Source organism: Aquarana catesbeiana, linkage group LG01 (genome assembly GCF_042186555.1).
Source record: "Aquarana catesbeiana isolate 2022-GZ linkage group LG01, ASM4218655v1, whole genome shotgun sequence".
Classification (NCBI taxonomy): Eukaryota; Metazoa; Chordata; class Amphibia; order Anura; family Ranidae; genus Aquarana; species Aquarana catesbeiana.
This window is the reverse complement of record NC_133324.1, coordinates 72,227,680-72,241,490: the sequence shown is the minus strand read 5'-3', so window position 1 is coordinate 72,241,490 and position 13,811 is coordinate 72,227,680. Positions and strand designations below refer to the sequence as shown.

The window sequence follows — 13,811 nt, the reverse complement described above, 5'->3', positions numbered from 1 at the left end:
TAAATACCCTAAAAGCAAACACTACTCAAGAACTGCTAAAGTATTGTGTGCTATTTCCTTCACAAAAAAAGTATTACCTGCCAGAAGGAGATATGGCTGTCTTTGTTGGAGTAAGTGGCAAGATAACGTCCATCAGGGGCAAAAGAAACTGCTGTAATTGGTCCTTTGTGACCATGGATATGCTGCAAAATAAATAAAAACATAAAAAAAGAATTAATCATAATTACATATTATACATATTCCCCCATTTGCCTTGAATATCACTTTTTATTAGCAAGAGGTCAATTACCCTTTCTAATATGATATTTATCAGTTTTGCACTTTATGGCATGGTGGACAGTGTTTGTGACTGTCACTGAACATCAACTCCACAGAAATTTCAAAAGTGAGAACCGGTATGAGAAGGAAGAGGTAAGTGCAGTGCAAACTACAATCACTGCTACATACCTGTTTTTCTGGTCTACCTCTTAAACGACTTGATGTTTGATGGTTCCCCACTACAATCTCACATCTACATGATATGACCAACAGTTTGTAGGCATCTGACCATTGCACCTATGTGAGCTTGCAGGCATTACTATGGAATTGGTGTTCTAAATTAACCCAAAGCTATTTGGTGAGTTGGAGGTCAGGGCTCTGTGCGGACCACTTAAAGTGGTTGTAAAGGCAGAAGGGTTTTTTTTATCTTAATGCATTCTAAGCCTTCTGTGTGCAGCAGCCCCCCCCCCCCCAATACTTACCTGAGCCCCTCTCTATCTAGCGATGTCCACGAATGCATCGGCCGTCCGGGACTCTTCCTCCTGATTGGCTGAGACACAGCAGCGGCGCCAGTGGCTCCCGCTGCTGTCAATCAAACTCAGTTAGCCAATGAGGAGTGACAGGGGGTGGAGCTGAATGGATAGATAGAGCTGCGGCTAGGCTCGGGTGCCCCCATAGCAATCTGCTTGCTGTGGGGACAATCAACAGGAGGGAAGGGCCAGGAGCTCCAGCCAGAGACCCGAGAAGAGGAAGATCCAGGCTGTTCTGTGCAAAACTACTGCATAGGGCGGGTAAGTAGAAGATGTTTGTTATTTAAAAAAAAAAAAAACGAGACTTTACAATTACTTTAAGTTTCTCCACACCAAACCATGTCTTTATAAAGCTGGCCTTGCACACAGGACCATGCTGGAACAGAAAAAGGCATTGACTGGAGAGAAAACACACATTATAACAAAGGTTAACTATCCATAGAACAGTTTCTGACTACAAGAACGATCACTCGAGATCCATATTACTGTCATTCCCACATATATTCAGAAACAAAAAAAATGGGACTCCATTCATAGAAGAGATCAGGGTTTATTCTCAAACAGAAAGGAGTCATATTAGTAGGACCTTATGAAATAATAAAAGATAAGGGTTGAAAACTCAAGCAAAGGTTTCAGTGTGTGTTATCATACATATATGCAGACATAAAGCGATCGGATGCTTGGTCCCCAACCAAGCCTTCTTAGAGAACAGGGGCAACTGGACTATCTCGGCTTGGTTGGGGACCAAGCATCCGATCGCTTTTCTTTATTATTTTATTGCTATACAGCAGGGATATGCAATTAGTGGACCTCCAGCTGTTACAACTACAAGTCCCATGAGGCATAGCAAGACTCTGATAGCCACAAGCATGACACCCAGAGGCATGATGGGACTTGTAGTTTTGCAACAGCTGGAGGTCCGCTAATTGCATATCCCTGCTATAGAGGCTCCCTCTATTTCTATATATGCAGACATAGTGAAGGGATAAAAAGGAAAAAAAAAGGGAGGGGAGTGATGGGACTGGAGAAGAGGATCATCCAAAAACTCCAGGCCTGGCCCACTGAAAAAAAACAAAGGGGAAAAAAAAGGGGGAGAGGGAGAAAGGAAAGGAAGGGGTGCCTCATGCCCCACCATAGGGGCGAGAACAACTTTTAAAAAGAGAAGGAAAAAAGCTGACTTAACATTATTGAAACAGCTAATGCAAAGAGTATAGCCCCATACACATGGGCTGAATATCAGGTGGTATCGCCAGGTTCAATAAAAACTGTCCGACATTCGGCCTGTGTTTACGGCAGCTGGTCCAGCTTCTGTCAAGGAGGCACGACCGAAAAATGTCTGCCTTCGGCATCTGATCAGCGCGCTCAACTAACGGCTGAGAGCACTGACCGATGTGTTCTGGAGGGGGGCTGTCCCCCTGTTAGAACACAATAGCTCAGAGGGGAGAATGCTGTACTGACATTGGATTGTTAGTACAGGATCTCCTCCTGAGCTCTGTTTTTTTTTTTTTTTTTTTTCGTTGGGTTGAATGAAAAAAAAAATATATAGTGTGTACTTGACTTAAAACGATACTTAACTGCAGTTCACATCATCCAACGATCTTAATAGCTTAAGTCTTTATCACCCACCACTTCATACAAATGTTTGTTGTAGATGCATGACATGCAGTTTTGTTTGTGTGCTGTAAACATTTCCATCTAATTTCTATCGGAGGGTTACTGTACATTACAAAAGCAAGTACTTCTTACCAGTCCTACATTAAATATTAAAAAAAAAAGAAGCTTCTGCTTGCACTTTGCTGGTTAGCGCACGTGTGATGTGCTTGGCGCATACGTTTATGGCTTTTGATTTGAACTGTAGCTGCGTCCAGCTGTGCCTCCTTCAGATCAGACCATTGTCCAAAGACTTGTTAATCCAGCAGCTCTTGATCTCTAATGATTAGGAATGCTTGTGCGCGTGTGTTCTACACTCGCTCCTAAGCTGTTCTGCTACACCAAACAGCATAACTTATTGGGCTGCTTTGATAAAACTTTGTGACACAACATTCCATCTGTTCGAAATGTTGACTGCAGTTCCACTGGATAATCATTGCATCAAATCCTCCCCGGCCTGTACAAAGACCTCCTACCACTGTCTCCTGACGTCCACACACTTTCATTTCAGCATGCGGTTTTTGTTGCCAAGGACTTAAGACTTGTGTATTCTGCAATATGCCGTCGGTTATCATAAATGCAAGTTACAGAAATATTCTTTATGTTTTATGAGCCTGTACAATTAAAAAGTTTTGCTTTAATAAATGTTAAATATTTCAATGAACTTCTAAAACTTTACTAGTCATTTATTTTTTATCATTCTGCAACTTTTAATCAAAATACTTGATTGACCCGACGCCCATCAAACATGAACAAAGTGCTGTTTGGAAAAATGCTTGCAGTAAGCAAGTTGCAACTGTTTGTAGTTTGTTGATCTTAGTGAACTTACTGACATGATAAAATTAAATAGGAAAGGAAGTATGTGTGGACGGGTCCTGAAGAAGACTGGGGAGCCCATAAATAAAAAAGAAAAAAACATGCACCACATTTAAAAGGTTGACTTTTACAAACTAGACATCATTCACTGATGCCAGATTCACACTGTTGCAATGGGCATTGTGCAAGTTGGTGCCCTGCGGTGCCATTCATTCTAAATGACAACACAATGCACCTTGCCAACGCATAAGTACTGCAGTGCATCACAGTGTGGTACATTAAAGTGGTCGTAAACCCTTTTAAGTAACTTTTACCTATAGGTAAGCCTAGAATAAGGGGTTACCTATAGGTAATGGAAAGACCTCCTAAACATGCGCCGTTTAGGAGATATTTCATTTGTAGTGTGCCGATGTCGTCATCGGCGCATGCACTGTGAAAAAACAGACCACCGTGCTGTTCCTTCCAACAGCGTGTGCCCAGTGCGGCTCCGGCAGCTCCAGCCAGTCACAGAGCCGGAGTGAGGGGCGAAGATGGACACAGCCTGCATAGGGGACAGCGTGGGCTTCGTTTGCAGGTAAGTGTCATATATGCCATGCATACTAGCCCATTATGCTTTTCATTTGCAGGACTTGCGAAGGGGCAAAAGAGGAAGTAAAACCCATCGGGGGTTACTTACTATAACTGGGGAGTGCAAAATCTGGTGCAGTTATGCATGGTAGCCAATCAGCTTCTAACTTCAGTTTGTTCAATGAAGCTTTGACAAGGAATCTTGCTAGCTGATTGGTTTCTATGCAGAGCTGCACCAGATTTTGCATGCTCCAGTTTTAGTAAATCAAACACATAGTGCAGAACAAACCCCACTCTGGTTTCTGTGCACAGGGCCTTTTGTGGGTGCACTCCAGCCATGGCTGCATGGCATTTCTCAAGGTAGGTATGTATTGAAACTGCCTCTTGTAGACTCTGTTGGAAGCCCCTGTAACAGTGATGACAACACAGGATCACAAATGAGATACAGGAACAAAGCATGATCTCCCTACAAACAGGAAGGGTCCATGGCAGCCTGGGTTCACAGGAATTGGGTTAAATAACACCCGATGTCATTCAACCTTGAAGACGAGCTACAGTCAGCATGGTCTGCTGCATAATAATTTGCATTGCTTTAAGAAAGCCCATTAGGTGCTGTTTTTCTGAAACATGGGGATTGATTTAGGCCCCTTTTATACGGGCGCCTCCGCTAAGCGGAATCCGCTTGCTCAGCGGGGGATCTCTCTGCTGATCCCCACTGAGCAGGCAGATGACAGGTCCGTGTCTGCTCCGCTATGCAGAGTGGACACAGACACAGTCCCCCTCTCCTCTATGGGGCAATCGGATGGAAATAGACCACCTCTTTGTTTCCATCAGATGCCATCTGATCCGATCAGCAGTAGGGATGGGGAATAGGACTACCAATCCGTCTGTTTTTTGGCAGACAGGATCGGAGCGGATGGTGGTGGGTGTCATCCGCCTCTCCATAGAAGAAACTGGAGGGTCCCATCAGGTCCACCTGAAAAACTGACAGGCAGACCTGATCGGACAGCCCGTGCAAAAGGGGCGTAACTAAAACCGGAGAGTGCAAAATCTGGTGCAGTTGTGCATGGTAGCCAATCGGCTTCTAACTTCAGCTTGTTCAACGAAGCTTTGACAAAGAATCTGGAAGCTGATTGGTTTCTATGCAGAGCTCAACCAGATTTTGCACCCTCTAGTAAATCAATCCCTAAGTTAAAAAAAAAGAAAAACAGCACCTAATGAATGGGCTGCATTAAAGCAATGCACATTTTTATGTTTAAAAACACAATAGCGCAAATCCAGTGCATAAGATTTAGGGATCAAACCCCTACATCTTATGGACTCTACCAAATCATGCCTGTAAGGATGAATTTGTTAAAACAGTCACCACTTATAGCACCCTTATAAGCATTACTTGTGTCATCTTTCCTCAACTGTGTTTTAGCTCCAGAACAGGAAAGGAAACGTGAAGATGTATAGATATCTGACCTCTATGATGAGACGCAACCCTTGGCCCCCCCAGAAGTAAAATATAGATCATAGGGAAGGAATGGATTAAATCTGAACTCCAGGCTAAATGCACAATTGAAATACATACATTGCTTGGTAAAAAGTAAAGTACATACAGTACAGTGCTATGTTGATGTTTTCATTTTTGGTAAGGGAGGGTTATAACCCCTGTAAGTTTTTTGTCATCTGTGTCCCATTTGGGGAAATTTCCCTTCACTTTCTGTCTCTTAGCCAAAACAGGAAGTGAAGCTGTTATAGCTGCAAAGGGTGGGCCCACTCGATATTGAACCCTACGGACTAAGATGGGCATGCCATTAAAGTGATACTAAAGCCTCGTTTTTTTTTTGTTAAAACCAACAAACATGTTATACTTACCTGCTCTGTCCAGTGGTTTTGTACAGAGCAGCCCAGATCCTTCTCTTCTCGGGTCCCTCGCTGGTGTCCCTGGCCTCTCCCTCCGGTTGAGTGCCCCCACAGCAAGCAGCTTTCTATGGGGGCACCACGAGCCAAGGCTCCCTGTGTCCATTCAGACGCAGAGCTACAGCCCAGGCCCATCCCCTCTCTCCTCACTGACTGACAACAGCAGGAGCCAATGGCGCTGCAGTCTCAGCCTATGAGGAGGAGAGTCCTGGACAGCTGAGTTTCTTGTGCAACATCGCTGGATCTAGATGGGGCTCAGGTAGGTATTAGGGGGGGCTGCTGCACATAGAAGGCTTTAAATCTTAATGCATTGAATGCATTAAGATAAAAAAACCTTCTGCCTTTACAACCACTTTAACCGCTTGCTGCCTGCCCACTGTCAAATGATGGAGGGACAGTGCGGCTCCCGTTCTGGGTGGATGTCATATTACAGCGCGGCTCTTTAACCATGTGATCGGCTGTGTCCAATCACAGCCGGTCACATGTAAATGCAGAAGTGCCGTAAATCGGCTCTCATTGCCTCACACTGACTGAGTGTGTGGTGAGTAGTGCCGATCAGCAGCATCTCCTCACAGGGAACACCCGGACATGTTATCAAAGCACTGATCCTCAGTGCCCTGATTACAGTAAATCCCCCCCGTGCCACCAATCAGTGCCCATCAGCACCACCAATCAGTGCACATCAGTGACACCAATCAGTGCCCATCAGTGATGCCAGTGACTGCTGCCTTTTAGTGCTCATCAGTGCTGCCCATCAATGCCTCCCATCAGTGCCGCCTATTCGTGCCCATCAGTGCCGCCTATCCATGCCCCCTTTCAGTGCCGCCTATGCATGCCACCAATCAGTGCTCATCAGTGACACCAATCAGTAACCATTAGTGATGCTAGTCACTGCTGCCTTTTAGTGCTCATCAGTGCCTCCCATCAGCGCCATCAGTGCCGCCTATCCATGCCGCCCATGCATGCCACCTATTAGTGCCCAACAGTGCCACCTATCAGTGCGGCATATTAGTGCCGCCTCATCAGTGAAGGAGAAAAATTACTTATTTACAAAATTTACTGACAGACTAACTAAGAAACTTTTTTTTTTTTCAAAATTTTCAGTCTTTTTAAAATTTTTTTTTAGTATAAGATAAAAAACCCTGCAGTGATTAAATACCACCAAAATAAAGCTCTATTTGTATGAAGAAAATGATAAAAATGTTGTTTGGGTGTTGCATGACCGTGCAATTGTCATTTAAATTGTGACAGCGCTGAAAGTTGAAAAATGGCTGGGGCAGGAAGGGGGAGAAACTGCCCTATAGGCAAGTGGTTAAAGTTCATGTAAAGACAGGCGTCCCAATACTTTTGGCAATATAGTGTATTTGCAAGAAAATATGGCTGTCTAATGCACACAGTTAAATAAAAAAAAATAAAAAAACACACAAAAAGGTTAATAAAAAAAACTTTACATTTACATACCTAGATGTAAAAGCAAGATGAAAAATAATTACCTACCTAGTCTCCAAACTAAAGCCCAAAGTTTATAGACTAGGGGAAGCTTAGAACCTCCATCAGGATTTATTGCTGGCTGTGTCCCTATCTGGGAAATATTCCCAGGACAGGAAGTGTTCGGAAATCTCTAGTACATAGGACATAGACAAAAACACATCTTTAGCAGAGTGAGGAAGGGTTACAATTTTGGCATTTCCTTTATTGCCGCCTGAGCCATCCTGTACTGTTGACTACCACATCCTCAGCTTCTTGCACTAGCGTTGCAGGGTCAGGAAGTGCTGGAAAATCTCCCCTATGGGGTCACAAAAAGTTACAAATTGACAGAATTAGGTCTTTTCCCCTCTATAATTAAATATATATATATATATATATATATATATATATATATATATTATATATAAATAAAAGGAGCATGAATTGGACATTTATTTTACTAACTTACAGCCCTACATTCTGGGTTGTAACCTCAAGATTCCTGATGGTGCTATCGTGATCTAGGAGATCTGAAGCATTCAGCACCATCGTGGTCTATAAACAGTTTTAGTAGTAGGTATATTCCAAACACATCCACCACGGCGGATATACAGTAACCCCCCTCCATATAGCACTGGTGGCGTTTGCAGCGTAGGTCACATGGTTTCTCAGAACCCAGGCTTCCAATGAGAGCACAAAGTGACCTTGAGGAACGATGTATGAAAATAAATGTATCACTGAAATGGCATGTTGCCTGTCAGTCAATATATGCCTCTCATTTGTTAGAAGGCCGTCCTGCTGTGATTCCCTCATTACAATTTGCTTTAACTTCCTGGGCAAATGACAAGCACAAAATGAAGCCGCTTTTCTCTTCAGCAGAGTTAATCTACAGAGAAAAAGGTGACAGCTGCAGCTAGCTGAGGGTTCCCGGAACGTCAGCGGCACTGACCCTTCAAACATATGGGAGTTTTATTATAAATGGGATTAATCTCTAATTCTGTAGTAACAACCATGTGTCATTTTCTATATTATATACAGTATCTCACAAAAGTGAGTACACCCCTCACATTTTTGTAAATATTTTATTCTATCTTTTCATGTGACAACACTGAAGAAATGACACTTTGCTACAATGTAAAGTAGTGAGTGTACAGCTTGTATAACAGAGTAAATTTGCTGTCCCCTCAAAATAACTCAACACACAGGCAATAATGTCTAAACTGCTGGCAACAAAAGTGAGTACACCCCTAAGTGAAAATGTCCAAATTGGGCCCAATTAGCCATTTTCCCTCCCCAGTGTCATGTGACTCGTTAGTGTTACAAGGTCTCAGGTGTGAATGGGGAGCAGGTGTGTTAAATTTGGTGTTATCGCTCTCACTCTCTCATACTGGTGACTGGAAGTTCAACATGGCACCTCATAGCAAAGAACTCTCTGAGGATCTGAAAAAAAGAATTGTTTCTCTACATAAAGATGGCCTGGGCTATAAGAAGATTGGCAAGACCCTGAAACTGAATTGCAGCACGGTGGCCAAGACCATACAGCGGCTTAACAGGACAGGTTTCCCTCAGAACAGGCCTCGCCATGGTCGACCAAAGAAGTTGAGTGCACGTGCTCAACGTCCTATCCTGATTGTCTTTGGGAAATAGACGTATGAGTGCTGCCAGCATTGTTGCATAGGTTGAAGGGCTGGGAGGTCAGCCTATCAGTGCTCAGACCATACGACTTATACTGCATCAAATTGGTCTGCATGGCTGTTGTCCCAGAAGGAAGCCTCTTCTAAAGATGATGCACAAGAAAGCCTGCAGTTTGCTGAATCAAGCAGACTAAGGACATGGATTACTGTGAGCCGTGTCATGTGGTCTGATGAGACAAACAAACTTTTTTGGTTCAGATGGTGTCAAGCGTGTGTGGCGGCAACCAGGTGAGTACAGAGTTTGTCTTGCCTACAGTCAAGCATGGTGGTGGGAGTGTCATGGTCTGGGGCTGCATGAGTACTGCCGGCACTGGGGAGCTACAGTTCATTGAGGGAACCATGAATGCCAAAATGTACTGTGACATACTGAAGCAGAGCATGATCCCCTCCCTTCGGAGACTGGGCCGCAGGGCAGTATTCCAACATGATAACGACCCCAAACACACCTCCAAGACAACCAGTGCCTTGCTAAAGAAGCTGAGGGTAAAGGTGATGGACTGGCCAAGCATGTCTCCAGATCTAAACCCTATCAAGCATCTGTGGAGCATCCTAAAAAGGAAGGTGGAGGATCGCAAGGTCTCTAACATTCACCAGCTCCGTGAAGTCGTCATGGAGGAGTGGAAGAGGACACCAGTGGCAACCTGTAAAGCTCTGGTGAACTCCATGCATAAGAGGGTTAAGACGGTGCTGGAAAATAATGGTGGCCATAAAAAATATTGGCACTTTGGGCCCAATTTGGACATTTTCACCTAAGGGTGTACTCACTTTTGTTGCCAGCGGTTTAGACATTAATGGCTGTGTGTTGAGTTATTTTGAGGGGACAGCAAATTTACACTGTTATACAAGCTGTACACTCACTACTTTACATTGTAGCAAAGTGTCATTTCTTCAGTGTTGTCACATAAAAAGATATAATAAAATATTTACAAAAATGTGAGGGGTGTACTCACTTTTGTGAGATACTGTATAAAAAAAAAAAAAAAAAAAAATGTAAGATGCTACCTGCATGGAGTTTGCATTGTCCTCCCTGAGCTTCTGTGGGTTCCTCAGGATACTCTGGTCTTCTCAGACGCTCTAAAGACATGCTGGGAGGTTATTTGGCTCCTGTCTAAATTGGCCCTAGTATGTGAATGAATGCGAGTTAGGGGACCTTAGATTGTAAGCTCCTTGAGGGCAGGGACTGATGTGAATGTACAGTATGGAAAGTGCTTTCAAATTCGTCTGCACTATATACATTCCTAAAAATAATAATAATACATATTTTCATTAAAGCGGAGTTCCACCCTGAAATTTTTTTTTTCAGCATTGGACTCCTCTAAACCAAAAAAAAAAATTTGGCGGAATTTTTTTTTTTTATACTTACCTGAATCGCCCTGTTGCTATGTAGTCCTCTTAATCTGCCAATTCCTGGTCCGCGGAGCTCCTCGCCACTTCCTCCCCCGCCTGTGCTCCTGGGAAATGATGTGTCATCATTTCCCTGGAGTCTGTGGGCAGTACTATGATGTTGCCATACCAACGGGGTGGGACCTTCCTCCGTCGCCGCCCGTTGTTATGGCAACTTTAGAAACAATCGGCGATATGGCCGGTGAATCGCGCATGCGCGAGATCGAGAGGTGCATGCACCTCTCCAAAACTAATCCAGGAAGAGATCTCGATTGGGCTTCACATGCCCACAATCATGATGGCAGAAAATATTCAAGTAAGAAATTAATATTTTTGCAAAATCCATGATGATCATTGTATAATCATTTTTGTATTTAATTTGTAATAATGCTAGGACAATTAAAAAAAAACAACTTTTTTTTTTCGCCGGAACTCCACTTTAAGTTTGTATTTTTGATACAGGGACAGTCATGATGGACCCATCAGGATGCACAAGTGACACTCGTTGTTGGACCGCAGTCAAGTGTTCTGACTTTCTTTCCTCAGCCCAGACACACTAACAAGACGCTGTCACTTTGCCAGATTAGGGCTCGTTCACACAATGTGGTGACTGCACTGGACTGCACTGGAAGAAAGTCAGTCACTGCTAGAAAACAATTGTTTTCTATGTGCATCGTTTGCACTGCAATGCAGCCCTGGAGATGCGGTGCAATGAGCTGCGATAAAGTGCAAACATGTTAAAAGGTACTGCATGTCACCTCGCAGCAGCACAATACACCTCACTGCTGTGCGATGACATGAATAGTGTTACAAAAATGAAAGTGCTACTTTGTGCACTTCAAATAAAGTTGACAAAAAAAAAAAAAAGTGAACTGTGCGATGCATTAAAATGCGCATTAAACCCCCTCTGCCTACCTCTCTGCAGCTGAAATAGACAGCTGACCGCACGCTAAAATTGAGTGCTTAGCGTGAGCAGTGTGAATGAGCCCGTAGCTCCTTGCAATACAAAGCTGTCCTAATCAATGCGACTTAAGTCGCGGCGACAAAAACAAATAGTTCCTGCACTACTTTTCGTTCGGTGATGGGTGGTCCCGCCCCTTGGAGATTTAAGATTTGTCAGATGGCAGAGCAGGCAGACAGCAATAGTCTTTGGCACGAGCGGAGCTTTTTTTTTTTTTTTTTTTTTGGGCCGGCGGTGGTGACGGGCGTCGTGTTTGACAATGGATCTACACTGGGGACATTGTTTTTGTTTCATTTTTTAATAAAGGAATTGTCAAAAAACTGCGTCCGTGTTTATAATTTGGTGAATGTATCCCATACTCATTCACACGGGGGGTGGGATCTGGGGGCCCTGTTAAAGGGGGCTTCCAGATTCTGATAAGCCCCCAGCTTGCAGACCCCCACAACCACCAGCCAGGGTTGTGGGGAAGAGGCTTGTGTCCCCATCATAATGGGGGAAGGGTGCTTTGGAGAGCATGTGGCCTCCAAAGACCTAAGTGGGTTTCCCTTAAAATCCATACCAGGCACCGCACATATGTGAAGTGGCTCCATAGAAAGCTGGTTTGATTCAAATGTCATATGAATTGGATGCAATGCTTACAGATACAGAGATGAATGTGAGCTTGTTTGAAAGTACTTTTACTTCTTGCTCAGAATATGTAAATACTTCAATATGCATGATCATAGTTCACTTACATTTTGTATATAGTCTAGTATGTTACCGTACCACTAAAGTCCAGTTCTGCCTCCCTAAATTTTGTCCCTTTATATACTTGATTTTGGACATAGGTACTTTACTTCTTTGTTTATTTAGCAGCTTGCCATTTTCCATAATTCACTTACAACCTCATGCACACTGGACATTTTTTTCTGCTGCTCCTAGAGGCGTTGGGCATTTTATTCTCCTGCCTCTAAACACCCCTGCATGTTAGCCTACATGTACATACACACATAGGCCTTTAGAGGGCTCCTGGGGTACTTTAAGCGGTGTTCCGCCCAAAAAAAAAAAAAATTAAAAACCAGCAGATACACATACTGCAGCTGCTGGCTTTTAACAATAGGACACTTACCTGTCCTGGAGTCCAGCGATGTCGGCACCGCAGCTGATGTTTCCATCAGTTGTCGGGTGCTACCGCCGCCATTGCTGGTAAGGGAACCCGGCAGTGTAGCCTTACGGCTTCACGTTGGGAACCCTACTGTGCATGCATGAGGCCCTGCTTCTCTCTCTCCTACTGGCCCGGTGACAGGGAGAGGAGGAGGGAGCCCCGGGGTCATGTCACGGGGCCGCGGCCTAGACTCCTGAAAGTGAGAACAGGATACCTGTCAAAGACAGGTATCCTGTCCCCCTTCCCCCCCGAAAGGTGCCAAATGTGGCACTGAAGGGGGAGAAGAGACAAAGTGCAGAAGTTCCACTTTTGGGTGGAACTCCGCTGTAATGGCAGAAAATAAACCCCGCAGCCAGTGTGTCCAGGAGCAGCAGAGTTTTGGCAGAAAAATAGCTGGCGCATCTAATGTAAAGGTAGAGCATTCATTTCAATGGCCAGAATAAATTATTATTCTGGCCAATGAAATGAATTACCAACCAAACGCTTGACGCACCCAAAAACACGTCACATGAGATTACAAGGATCAAGTGTTTTTTTCTGCCAAGAGGAAAGGAGTGTAGGAGAGTTAGCAAAGGTCCTGTCTGCAAAAGACCTAAGGCCCCCCCCCCGTTCACACCTCAGCGATTTTATGCTTGAAGCTTGTAGCTCTAAAACTCTCAACAAGCAAAATCTCATTTATTTTAATGACCCCTATTCTGTCACCTAAAGCAAAACGCCTGTCGTTAAAAAATCACAAGCGTTTTTGGCCTCAGACTTCAATGGAAATGCCTGACTTGAGTGTTTTTTTAGCGTTTTGTGGTGCGTTTTATGCTGTTGTGGTGTTCTGTGGGTTGTGGTGCACTAAAATACAAATGTGCCGTGGTGCACTAGAAGCGCCACACTAACTTTGTTTTATTAGGCTTTTTTTTTTTTTTTTAAAAACGTGCATTACTGATTTGGTAACGGCATTTTGCAATCTGAGATGGCTACTTTGTCTTTAGATTGTGTATGGTTTATTTCTCCTAATGAAAAATGTGCATTATGCAATGCTTTACCCCAAAGATCTGAATAAGGCCTTCCTGTAAGATTTAGGTCTGTGTGTATATGAATATCTTTGGTATGGTTAAAATCACATTTCCACTCGTCATGTTTTTTATTGAAAGACAACTTTAAACCACAGAGCTGTAATCTGTAGCTGTGAATGAATGGCAGCAAGCCCACAAATTGAGCGGATGAACACAGCTTGGCAGACTTCAGGCTTCCCCCAACCTGTCACATCAGAGAAATATTATCCGCGATTTCCGATGATACCGTGCCTGCTCAGATCAAAAACAGGGAGGAGGGAAGGAATCTTTCCTGGAATAAAGTGCATTAGTCCACGTTCCCTATCCCCCTAATCTAAAGCTACCAGTTCTTATGCCTAGTACACACAATGAGAAAAAAGGATGCAAAAT

At 43.8% G+C, this 13,811-nt stretch overlaps 1 protein-coding gene across 2 annotated transcripts in view; it reads right to left on the bottom strand.

The window, feature by feature from the left end:
- WDR7 (WD repeat domain 7) overlaps nucleotides 1–13,811 on the bottom strand; it is a 586,970-nt gene that overhangs the window by 23,957 nt on the left and 549,202 nt on the right. For both annotated transcript variants that reach the window (XM_073620215.1, XM_073620224.1), the window contains one exon: nucleotides 78–182. In XM_073620215.1, coding sequence (XP_073476316.1) covers nucleotides 78–182 — 105 coding nt within the window. The remainder of the gene's footprint in view (nucleotides 1–77; nucleotides 183–13,811) is intronic.